The 12,280-nt window shown below is 58.3% G+C and overlaps 1 protein-coding gene across 1 annotated transcript; it reads right to left on the bottom strand.

The window, feature by feature from the left end:
• Positions 1-314: 314 nt before the first annotated feature.
• Positions 315-2,325, bottom strand: RPL36 (ribosomal protein L36). Its single transcript, XM_075444064.1, has 3 exons — positions 2,119-2,325; positions 1,026-1,160; positions 315-442 (listed from the first exon to the last, which is right to left on the bottom strand). Exons 1-3 carry the CDS (start codon positions 2,209-2,211, stop codon positions 353-355), a joined length of 318 nt encoding a protein of 105 aa, XP_075300179.1. The 5' UTR covers positions 2,212-2,325; the 3' UTR covers positions 315-352.
• Positions 2,326-12,280: the final 9,955 nt, after the last annotated feature.

The raw sequence follows: 12,280 nt of genomic DNA, 5'->3' as shown, positions 1-12,280 counted from the left end.
GTGCAAAGTCGTTACCGTTTTCAACAGCAATTTTTGTCCACTGACTGCTCTGCTACCACCATCCAGGTCTGGAGACAGCCTGGGAGGGGGAAGGTAGCGCAGCCTTCACAGGCTTAGGTACTGCAGTTTTCCACGTCCTGAGACAGGCCAGCCCCCACGGTCTGGAGGAGGAGCACCCCCCCCTTCAATGGGCATCACAGGCCCGTACCAGCAGCTGCAGGCAGAACAGCGCTGCAGGTCTGGGATTCCTGCAGGCGAGGGCCTTGTCGGCGCAGCCCTGGAGCAGCCGGCCCACCAACAGTCACTACACGGGCTTTGGGAGAAAGGACTTTATTGAGTGACAGAGCACAACTCAATCCTTCTTCGCAGCGGCTTTCCGCATGGCTGCCAGGACGTTGCTGAGTTCTTCCCGCTTTCGCTTGGCCCGGATGTGAGTGCCGACCTGCAGGGAGGGAGCAGCGCAGTCAGCATTCACCCCAGCACGGCCGCTTCAGGCAGCCACTGCGGACGCTTCGCTCAGCAGGCGGGCGGGAGGGTGAAGTCCTGGCAAACACAGACTCAGACCCCATCCACCTCGACCGGCCCAGGAACTGCCCGCCGTCCACCTCGGGAGTACTCCCCCTCGAGAACTACCCGAGGCGAGGCAGCAGCTGCCTTCAGCTCTCCCCGCTGCCCTCGGTGAACGCCATGGCACGTCGCCTGGCTGGCGGCACCCACCCTCCGTCAGCATCGCTCTCCCCTCCCCTGCCACAGATTGGCAAATAAGGCAAAGCTAGCGAGGCGCGTCTGGATTCCTGTAGCTCAGGGCCTTTTCAGCAAGGTACCTTTCCATCCGCCTCACGCTCTCCCACCCAACCCACGGAGCATTCCCCTCCGCTCCCTCAGATTAGACCAGTAACTTCCCAAACAATTGGAAAAAATAAAAGAACTAATTAAAAAGCAAAGTATTCCTAGGGACGCGCAGGAAACAAAGTTAACTACAGCAAAGTCTCTGCTGTCCTCGTTAAAACGTCGCATTGACCTACCCGTTTCTTTATGAACTTCAGAGCACGTTTATCTTTGGAAACCTTCAGCAATTCCATAGCACGTCTCTCGTAGGGTGCGAAGCCGCAGACCTCCCTGATCATGTCTCGCACAAACTTGGTGTGTTTGGTCAGGCGCTACGGGAAGAAGGGGGAGAAAAAATCAAAACACAGATCACATGGACTGCAAGTGCTGACCTACCCCGACTGGGCTGCCATGGGTGGTGGCGAACGCCGGGCTAAGGCCCCAGAACCAGCCCGTGCTGTTAGCGGAGTACGATCCCCCGGCCGGTGCTGGGCAGCAGGGCGAGCTCGGCGAGGCCCGCTGCCGCTCTGCATTTCGGCCACAGGACTTTTAGAAAAATCAGGATTGCGAGATCTCCAGGGCGTGCATTGCTCCGCACCTCCAACACCACAATTAAACACGGCACTTAATCAAGGTGGGACAGAAGATGCGAACTGGATTAATCTCTCGCGTTCACACTCACTGAACCTGGGTAACTCCCAGTACCGGTCATTACGGGGAAGCTTGGTGGGTGCCGTCAGCAGTCACCCAGCCCCTTCTCTGCTTCGCTGTTAATTCCGCGTGGGTGAAACGCGGCCCTCTTCGCTCCCCCGTCACAGACTGCTCCGCTGCCGGTTCTCCTGCGCTCAGCTGCTTCGTCCCACGCCCGCCCTGGCAGGTTTCACACTTTCCAGCACAAATCACGGAAACCAAAAGCTGCTGCCCCAAGCCCAACACCGCCGGCCTGCTCAGCCCGCCGCACACCGGGCTCCTCTGGGGCTCCCAGCCCCGCAGGGAGCAGGCCCACGCAGCCCACGCTCCGGAATCCCCCACGGAGACGCGTTCAGCTCCCACGCCGGCTGCGGGCAGCCGCCCACCGGGCACTGACCCGCTCCGCCGGCCCCGGTAAGGCCCAGGCTCCGGCCGTAACGCCGGGCCCGGCCCGGCCCCGCAGCCCACCCCCTCCACCGGGGCCGGATCGGCGGCCTTGGCCTGCGGCGCCCGCTTCCGCGCCGCACACACGCCCGCAGCGGGCCCCGGAGGGCAGCGGGCCCGCGCCAGCCCCGCGGCCCTCACCCGCCCCGTACTCACCCCGCGGCGGCGGCACTGCCTGGGCTTGGCCACGTTCTTGGTCACCTTGTAGCCCTTGTTGAGGCCCACGGCCATGGGGTAGCGGATGGCCATGGCTGCGGGCAGCGCGCGCTCAGCCCCGCACCGGATGGACGCGGATCCCGGGCCCCGGACTGCCCCGGCCGATAGCCCAGCACCGGAAAGAGGGAGCGCGCGCGGAGCGTCGGACGCGCCGCTTCCGGCCCGCCCCGCGGGGCTGAGGCCGCGCTATCTCGCGCCGTGGCCATAGAGGCGGGAGGGGAGGGCGGCCCCTGGCGGCGGGCGCTGCCCTCGCCGCCACCGGAGGCCGCGAGCCCACGGGATCCCGGCCCCGGGCCGGGTGTGGGCCGGGTTGGGGGAAGCAGGGCCGAGGTGAGGAGACGGGGTGCTCCCGCCTGGACCGACCCTCAGCGCCGAGGGGGACCGAGGTGACCCTCCGGTTCGACCCAGCTGATGCGGGAAATGGGCGTTTGGTCCGGTTTTGCGACGGCTTTGGCTTTATTTTGTGCCATCGCTCTGCAGCCGTGGCGGGGCGAGGGGTGCCCGCTGCCGCGGGGTTTGCTGGCGAGGGCGGCCGCGAGCTCAGGCGGGAATCAGAGAGACCGCTGCGAGATGGCCGGAGGGGAGCGGGGACGCACAAGGCCCGGTGACCAGACATTTGCTGTCGATAGGCAGCATCCCTCCAGCTGGAGCTGGCTCTGTGGTTTGGGGCTCCGCCAGCACAGACAGCTCGGGAATTCTGAGCCAAAGGTGAAGAGCACGCAGCGAGGAGGACTGCGAGCCTTCATCCAGCAGACCCCCACAGGCGACCACCAGACAGGTGGCATTTACGAATGCAGGCACTAAAGAGGGCCGGAGTATGATAACGAACCCCTAGAAATAATTATAATAATCATTCCCATTCCCAGAACTAATTGCAATCACCCCTCCTACTTAGATACACTTTGTAGTAAATAGGTGGATGCTGTGTGACTCGGTGTGCGAGTCAGGAGGAGCGATCCCCTCGCACCCGGCGCTGTTATAAACACAGCGGCTTTGTAACTGCTCCATGAGTTGTGGAGTTTGTTTCCGCACGTCACAACAAACCGTTTTCCGCTTTCAAAGGCAGCTCCATTTGATTTCTTAGAATTTAAAATATAAATTTCATTGAAAAAAAATTGAAAATCTGGAGTACTGTGTCCAGTTCTGGGCTCCCCACTTCAAGAAAGATGAGGAGCTACTGGAGAGAGTCCAGCGCAGGGCTGCGAGGATGAGGAGGGGACTGGAGCATCTCACCTACGAGGAGAGGCTGAGGGAGCTGGGCTTGTTCAGCCTGGAGAAGAGAAGGCTGAGAGGGGACCTTAGAAATGCCTCTAAATATCTGCAGGGTGGGGGTCAGGAGGACGGGGCCAGACTCTGTTCAGTGGTGCCAAGCGACAGGACAAGGGGCAACGGGCACAAACTGGAGCAGAGGAAGCTCCAGCTGAACCCGAGGAAGAACTTCTTCCCTCTGAGGGTGACGGAGCCCTGGCCCAGGCTGCCCAGGGAGGCTGTGGAGTCTCCTTCTCTGGAGATATTCCAGCCCCGCCTGGCCGCGGTGCTGTGCAGCTGCTCTGGGTGACCCTGCTTGGGCAGGGGGTTGGGCTGGGGGACCCGGAGAGGGCCCTGCCAACCCCGAACATTCTGGGATTCTGTGATTCTGTAAATTTTGAAACCAATTACAGAAGTCTGAGATGGTGCTGTCAGACACGCCATGGAAGTGGCCTTTGCAGGACTTGTTCCTGCCATACCGGGGCAGTTGTCCCACCCAACACCCCAAGTCTGGTCGGACTCTCGCCCAGCTCGGGGCACAAACCGGAGCAGGGAGGAACTCGTCCTTCGGAGGGTGGAACAGGCCTGGCTCTAACGCTTTTCTCCACGGGAGGGCAGAATATGGACAGATATTTGCAGAGCGAAGGTGGCTGTCCTGTGCAGACAAAAGAACACCCCAACCTGCTTCATTCTAGCATTTCTGAATGTCAAGCAAAAAAAATTAGGAATGCCAAATTTGTTATTGGCACCTCTCAAATCAACCCAAGTTTGACAGCATCTTTACTAACGAGAGCTATCGTGGGGCAGCAGAAGGTCCACCGACCCCCAGGCTCTGGTTTTCCCTCCGGGGGCTGGAGAAGGAGGTGTCTGCTTCGGCTCCGGAGCCGTTGGACATGGAGCTGTCTCCAGCCGGGCGCTCACCTCAGCTCTGGGTGGGCAGAGGAGGGGGTCCCACCGGCTTTGTGTCTCTGCCCACCACCGGGCACGGAGCCCCTGAGAGAAACGCTTCCCCGAGGAGGAGGAGGAGGCTGTGAGCGCGAGCCGCCCACCCCGCCAAGCGTGCTGCAGACCGGGGGGCTCTTCTCCCACTCACCCCAGCCCCTCCACTCGTGACACCTTCTTCTCCTCCACTCCATGTGCAAACACATAAATGTACAGTTCCCAAAGTCTCCTTGGGTTTCCCTTCATTTTACCTTCCTATCCTTCACAGAAATGCCTCCCCCACCGTGCCAAAACATTGCCTTTCACCCAAGAAATGGTTCTTTCAGACCTTGCCTTCACAAGTCCCTAGTAGAAAAATCCACTTTTCCAGTTTCCAGAAGCTTTTGCCCCGTTCCGATGGTGGTAACTGCCTCCTCCCACATTCCCAGCGTTTGCAGACGGTTTGCGTCTCAGCTGAAGGTCCCCCTTCCGTGGAATTTGGCCACGAAGTCCCCATGCTCTTTGCCTTGTCGCTTTCTCAGAGCCACTGCGAGCACAGACCCCATCCAGTGAGCAGGGGAGGGAGAAAAAAGGTGGATGGGGTCAAGGAAGCCCCGTGATCGGGGCTGAATCAGAAGCCCCAGGCTGGGAATGCCCAGCTCTGCTGCGAAGGACGTGGGGTCCTGGGGGCAACGGGCCGAGCGGCTGCGGTGTCTCCCGGCCGTGGCGAACGCGCTGGGCTGGTGAGAGGGGATGCTCCGTTTACTCCGCACTCAGTAGATCACATCTGGAGTACTGCGTCCCGGCCCCACAGCAAGGAAGACGTCGACGGGCTGGAGTGAGTTCAGAGGAGAGCCGTGAAGGTGGAGCACAAGCCCAGTGAGGAGCGGTGAAGGAGCACGGCTTTCCCAGCCCGGAGCAGCGTGGTGGTACGGCCCCCCTCGTGATCTCGGAGCCGGCCGACATCGTGTTCTTCCCCGCGCTGCAAGCGCAGCGAGCTGGGCCGACAACTTGGCACTTCCCTTGTCTCTGTACGGGAGCAGCGAGTTGAAGGGATCAGGCGCTGCCGGAGCGCACCAGGAACTCCGGCTGCCCGGATCAACACGGCAGAACTGCACAGTCTGGGAAGTACGGGAATTGTCTGGCTGCCCTCAAGATGCCAGGATTGCCTCCTACGGATTGTGGCCGTGATGGAAACTCACCGATGCCTGAAGTCATAATTTCACGACTTGACAAGCAGTGGCACCACGAGAGGCCCCGTGAGCTCTCCCGCACGGCAGCGGCTGCGCCCGCGTCTCCCTCGGAGCGCGACGCCTCGCAGAGCCCCCAGCTCCGGAGCTCAAAGTCACCGTCGCTGACGGAGCCCGGGCTGAACTCGCTCCTTGAGGCTCAGCCTTCGCCCGCTGAGAAAAGTCGTTTGCCGTGAGTATTTCACTGAACTCAGAGGGATGTTCAGCAGGTGCCTTTAGCTGTGCATGTTGTCTGCGTGCGTGCGTGAATTGATTTAAATCGTAATAACCTGTTATTGTGATTGTAGTGAATCCTTTTAATCACTTCGTAAATGCCAAGTTAACCAATGATTAATTACTGCTAAATCCCTCTGATTTCTCTCTAACTATGAACAAACCTAAAATTACTGCTAGACATATCCTTTAGACATAAACCGCTGTGGTCTGAGGCCAAGTCTGGATCCAGCTGTACCTGGGCTCCTCTCTGAGGAGTTTAGAAAGGGGGGGGGGGGTCCATTCTGAACCTGGTGACCCAACGGGAGGGTCTCCCTTACCCCTTACACCCTTCTCCAATCTCTGTATAAATCATTCTACCTCAATCCTACCTTGATTTTGTATTCCATTCATTTAATAAGTAATAGAGTGAAATTTGCCAACGAACTTTGTTAAATTGTATTTCATAAATTCTTACTAAAACAATCTCTTGCAAATACCTTTGACAGTGATTCTTTAAGCAACCGAAGCACTCCGCTGCAACAAGGAGAAGCAGAAGTGAGCTGAGGTAGATGTGAAGCAGTCACCTGAATTTCTGATTAACCGATGGAGAAGGACGAGCACAAGAACGATCCATCCCAGTGTGACAGAAGTCAAGAAAGTACAGCAGGAGGCCGGACTGGCTGAATGGGGAATTCTGGATTGAGTTTAAATGCAAAAATGGAGAGCATGGAAGATGGAAGCAGCATCGAGCTACCCAGGAGACCTACACGAGCATTGCCTGGACATGCCTGGGCCCGTGCGAACCTCATGAAGTTCAGCAAGGCCAAGTGCAAGGCCCTGCCCATGGGTCGGGACAATCCCAAGCCCAAACCCAGGCTGATCAGGGAGTGGATTGAGAGCAGCCCTGAGGAGAAGGACCTGGGGCTGTTGGTTGACAAGAAGCTCAACACGACCCGGCAATGTGCGCTGGCAGCCCAGAAAGCCGAGCGTCCCCTGGGCTGCATCCCCAGCAGCGTGGGCAGCGGGCGAGGGAGGGGATTGTGCCCCTCTGCCCCGCTCTGCTGAGACCCCCCGGGAGTCCTGCGTCCAGCTCTGGAGCCCTCAGCACAGGACAGAGCTGGAGCTGCTGGAGCGGGGCCAGAGGAGGCCCCAGCCATGATGCGAGGGCTGGAACCCCTCTGCTGGGAGGAGAGGCTGGGAGAGCTGGGGCTGCTCAGCCTGGGGAAGAGAAGGCTGCGGGGAGAGCTTAGAGCAGCTGCCAGGGCCTGGAGGGGCTGCGAGAGAGCTGGGGAGGGGCTTTGTGCAAGGGCCTGGGGGGACAGGACAAGGGGTGAGGGCTTTAGACTGGAAGAGGGGAGATGTAGATGAGATGGAAGGAAGGAATTCTTCCCCATGAGGGTGGTGAGGCCCTGGCCCAGGCTGCCCAGAGGAGCTGTGGCTGCCCCCTCCCTGGCAGTGCTCAAGGCCAGGTTGGACAGGGCTGGGAGCACCCTGGGCTGGGGGAAGGGGGCCCTGCCCATGGCAGGGGTGTTGGAATGGGATGATCTTTAAGGTCCCTTTCAGCCCAAACCATTCTATGATTCTGTGATTCTATGCAGGGAGGAACTGGAAAAGTCAAAGTTCATCTGGACTTGGCTGAAGACCAAGGGAAGAAGGAAAAGTTCAGCATGTGAACACCTTGCTCTTCTCCCATCTGCCCCAGGTTTATAAAGAGTGCGCCGTTCCCTGCCACAAGACAGGTGAGGTTTATCTTAGCATCCCACCTCTTTTCCAGGTGTAGAATCAGCGCAATCCATGATCCACCTCACAGAGGTGCAGGACGTACAGCTGAATGATGATGCCTTGGACCCCACCGTCTTCTGAACCTGAAGCTCATTCTGCTCACTGCAGAGGTATGGGCCTTCAAGGCAGGGAGTCTACTCAGGTCCAAAATCACCTCCACCTGCCCATTTCACTGCATCCCTCTTTCCCCCAGCCCCCTGCATACTGTCACGGCCAAAAAGCCACGCATGCTTTCGGAGATCCACCACTTGCATGCGTGGCATCCCTTCCCTCCTGCTAGGGGAGCCAGATTTCCCAGAGGGTCACTGTGGAGCCTACACCCACCACCAAGCTGTTGTGCAACATCGGATTAAAGATGCTTTCACAGGATGTGCTCCCGTAGCTGGCACAGTGGTGGAGGTCCTTTACCCAGTAATTCCAAGCATGAACTTAATTGCCTCCCGAGAAGTGAGGAGGACGGTAGGGAAGCTGCAACCTGCCACTGTCCGGCAGTGCTTCACTTTCCTGTCTTACCCGTCCTTGGGCAAAGCGTTGCAAGGTGCAGGTGTTTGCATTTGCCAAGATCCTGCCATGTTCTTCTGCCAGATGTCTCCTAGCCAGCAGCATGAGCCATCCTGCGAGCCAGCAGACCCAGGGAGGCTGGTAGCGCTGGGCATCGGGGAGGCAACCAGGGGACAGGCTCAGCCTCATGCCTAAATCCAGGCTCATCAAATTCAAAGGCTACAGTCTTATGTTAATTAATGAAATTATGCATAGCAACCAGTGTGAAAGCACTTCAGCGCCATTCCCGTAGGTAGCCAGCGGCCTCCCCTTTGAGCTGAGACCTTGCTGCTCTCAGTGCACTGGTTTCTTCTTGAAGTGCCCCAGCCCCAGTGCTGTCCCACTGGACCTCAAACACCTGAAAGCCCCACTCACTGCTGCCAGGCTGGGGGCTGTTTGGTGCCGCACTGAGGTCTGCTCCGTGCTTCATCAGCCCAGCTTCAGATCTGCAGGCAGGGTGTTTCCCCAGGTGACGGAGCCTCGCTGTCTTCCGGGAAATCATTACTCACAACAGCAACCATCGAAAATCCCTGCACAGCATTCACCGTACGCAGTGTTTCTGCAACCGAGGCCTTACAGTCAGGGATGGAAATACCCCCAGGCATCAAGACAGAACAGGGCTCTGCAAAGAGGGTGTGGGGACAGCAGGAGATAACATCTCTCTGCCAGCGAAGAAGCGGCTGTGGCTGTCAGACACCGAAACTGGTGATGATGAGCCAGGCCCCTCTCGCAGACACGCCGTGCGGTGCCGGCAGCGCTCGGGCACGCGGTTCCAGCTGCCACTGCTGCTCCGCTCTGCTCTTCTGAGGGGGCAGGAGGAGCTGGGGAAGGGGTCCGTCGGAGGTGGGGGAGTCCCTGGTGCGTAACGGGACTGTCCAGGGAGCGATCAGAGCCAAACCAAGGCAGCCCTTCCTTGCTTAAGCTTCTTGCGAGGGAAGTGAAGGTTGCTGCGGAGTCCCCACTGCTACCGCTTTTAATAAAAACAGCCCCCTCCCTCCAGAACGACTCCTCCGCCTTCGAAGGCTTCGTCTCTCTCCTACACGGCGTTTGCCAAGCAAGCCTCGGCGCACGGGAACGTGCTGTGTCCATCTCGTTCTGCCGGACACTCACCGTGTTGCTCACTGTCTCTCTCCCAAAGTTCTAAGGCCCAGCTTTGAGGCAATCAGAGACTCTAACTGCTTGCTTTGGTGGTGGTTTATTAGTTAGGTTTAAGCATATTTTTAAACAAAACACTGCTTTGTACATCTGAGGGCAATTTTCGGATTGGTCCTTGGTTCTTCCAGCTGGAGTAGCTTGAACCCGACTTTAAGGAAAACTCTGGTCTTGGCAAGTAAACCGGGGTCCAGACAATATCCCCCAGAAGGATGTGGTAACTTGCAAGACTTCCCACAGCAAAATCAGAAACCAACAGCCTGTACCACCAAAACCAGGAGAGGAAGCAGCAGGCTAAATCCTTCTCCTACTCCATCCCAGAAGCAAGGGCACCAGCTGCCCGCTCAAGCCATGATGTCCCCTCTGAAGCACCCCGTGTGCTTGGCCGTACAGCCGCGCACAGAGAAGCCGTGAAGCCTGCGCTCCTGAGAGAGGCAAAGCAGACAGCCCCGCAGCAGCTCTCCTACCGCGGTGTCCAACACCAACGGACAGGGAAGGCTACGCGTATTTCTAACGTCACGTTTTGCAGCAAAGGCTTCTTTTCTAGCACAGGCGCGCTGCTGAAGCTGTCGCTCGTGCTGCCACAGACCAGCACCTGCTCCCGAGTCCGCCTGCTCCAGGGAAAACTGGAAAACAACCCGTGCCTGTTCCCTGGGGCTTCTGCTGAATGGTGGTTTTCGTCCACCTGGCCAGAGGAACTGGCTGCAGCTGCCAGAGCAGGCAGGCGCCTTCCATCTGTTCAAGGAAAGGATTTAACCCTTCTGGGGCTGCATCAGGGCTTGCAATGCTTGGATTCTACAGTCTTGGCTGATCTGCTTCACCTCTGTTGCCATGCAATGGAATGCCTTCATTTTTGTCTCCACTTCTGCGATGATAGGTGTCTCAGCTGTGTTCTTCCTTGTGAGTTGCTCCTCACTCCCAGGGACATGCTTGGGTAAACAACCTTTATTTCCGTCACTGAGAAGCACATTTCCTGCCTTCTTGTGGGGAACTAGATAGAGGAGGACGTTGGTTTCCCCTGCAGCCGCTGCACTGGTGAATCCCGTGCTGCTTCCGCCCTGTGCCAGCGCAGCTTTCAGTAGGAGCACAGCGACTTCCCATCCGTTCCTCTTGCAGCTGTTGCTGGGGATGGAAGGTTTCACCCTTACCTGGGGGGAAAGGACATTTACAGCCCTGCAGATTTCCCTCAGATTTAGCCACTTTGGACAAATCCAACCACCATTTGTGTTACTGCTGCCTTTTACAAGACGGCCAATATGTGAGGGTGGCGAAGCACTGGAACGGGTTGCCCAGAGAGGTAGTGGAGGTCCCATCCCAGGAAATGTTCAAGGCCAGGTTGGACGGGGCTCTGAGCAACCTGGGCTAGTTGAAGATGTCCCTGCTCACTGCAGGCTTGGACTAGATGACCTCTAAAGGTCCCTTCCAACCCAAAGCATTCTATGATTGTGTGATTCGTTCTATGTTTTGCAATGGCCAAATGCCATACAGATATGAAACGCTTCCACGGGTATGGGCCCATGCCCCACCTCCTTGGTGGGCCAGCTGAGTGCCACTGCGGATGGTGTAGCTGGGGCAGCGAGGGGGCATTGCCCCTTTGGGCAGTGCTGGGAGGCCAGGTGAGCTCAGCCCCGTTACCGTTCTGTGCCGGTGGGGTCTTGGGCTGTCCCAGCCCTGAGGAGCCTGGCGGGGGCGGGGGGCAGAAGCCCAGGATGGCATCTCAGCAGAGCCTGGGAGGACCCCAAGGTTCAGATGGAGGTTCAGAGCTGGCCCTCATGTCTAGCTCAGCAGGCTCGTGGCCCTTCACGGCTTTGCGTTACCCCGGCATGCCGTTCTGGGCTGGGAGGAGCGCTGCTCCAGCCCCGAGGTGCCGGTGTCGGCTGTGCAGTGACAGGACACAGGAGAAGGGGCTGCCAGTGTGGGAGCCTGCGGGGAGGCCCTCGGGGTGCCAGGACCTGGCTGTTGAAGAGAAGGTCGGTGGGGAAGCGGGGGTGAAGTGCTCGGTCTGCGACATGGACCAGAGACACAAGCAGTGGTCACAGCCAGCAGACGGGATGATGGCTCCCAACCGCTGTGCCCGGTGCCAGCGGATGCATGCATGAAGGAGGCCTGTCCCAGGCTGCAGAGTGCCCATGTGAAGGATCCATCACCTCCCTGGCACGGGCTTTCCCGCAGCCCCGAGGTGACCTGCACACGTACCTGAGCAGGCCTTGGTGCTTCTGGCAAGAGAAGCTCACTGGCACTGTCTGTGGCTGGACACTGCCTGCCCAGACCTGGTCCCGCTACGCAAGGGCACGTCTCTTCCCCACCCCGAGGTCTCTGACCGGCATGGCTGGTGCGGGCGAGAAGGGCTCCCCAGCCCAGGGGCTCCCCTTCCCTCCTCCGGTGACACCATTCCAGAGGAGCAGCTGCGTGTGAGCTGGGTCTCAGTTGTGCTCTTTTCTTGCGCTGGATGCCACCAGGCAGCTACAAAGCGTTTTTTCATGACTGATCTCATGACACAGCATGTTCAGCACAGGCTTAGAGCTCTAACATTTCCCACTCCTTGCCTGCGTGGGTGGGACCTGCCCACGCTTTATCCTTGGAGGCTGGGGACATCCGCAGAGTCCGGAGTGTACCTGTGCCCTCCTCCACTGCTCACGGAGGTCCTCAGGCCAAAGGAAGCCAGAAAGGCAGCAAGAATGATGCAAGGGTTGAGGAAGATGGGGTGACTGCAAAGGAGGAGGGGGGTCCTTCCCAAAGCGAGTTCTTTAGAAAGAAGACCCACCAACAGGCCCAGGACTGTGGGGACAACCCTGCAAGATTGTTTCCTGAGAAGAAGGGAGTAATGGGTGTACCATCTTTCAAGGCGGTGTCCGGCCTTCCTTGTACGTATGCCAACAGGAGAGCCCTGTAGAAAGCAAACATTGCTATTGTTTTATATAAGAAGGCATTTTTGACAAAAACAAACTGGAAAATCGGTCATGAATTGGTCGGTGTAGCCAGGGTGCTGCCTGTTGTTGACACCAAAGGAGAAA

Source organism: Opisthocomus hoazin, chromosome 27 (genome assembly GCF_030867145.1).
Source record: "Opisthocomus hoazin isolate bOpiHoa1 chromosome 27, bOpiHoa1.hap1, whole genome shotgun sequence".
Classification (NCBI taxonomy): domain Eukaryota; kingdom Metazoa; phylum Chordata; class Aves; order Opisthocomiformes; family Opisthocomidae; genus Opisthocomus; species Opisthocomus hoazin.
This window is presented reverse-complemented; position numbering and strand designations above follow the sequence as displayed.

Coding starts and splice junctions, on each gene's coding strand:
- RPL36 (XM_075444064.1), bottom strand. CDS start 2,211: ATGGCCATCCGCTACCCCATGGCCGTGGGCCTCAACAAGGGCTACAAG. Junction 1,161..2,118: donor GGCAGTGCCGCCGCCGCGGG/GTGAGTACGGGG, acceptor TTCTTCCCGTAG/CGCCTGACCAAACACACCAA. Junction 443..1,025: donor TGAAGTTCATAAAGAAACGG/GTAGGTCAATGC, acceptor CCCTCCCTGCAG/GTCGGCACTCACATCCGGGC.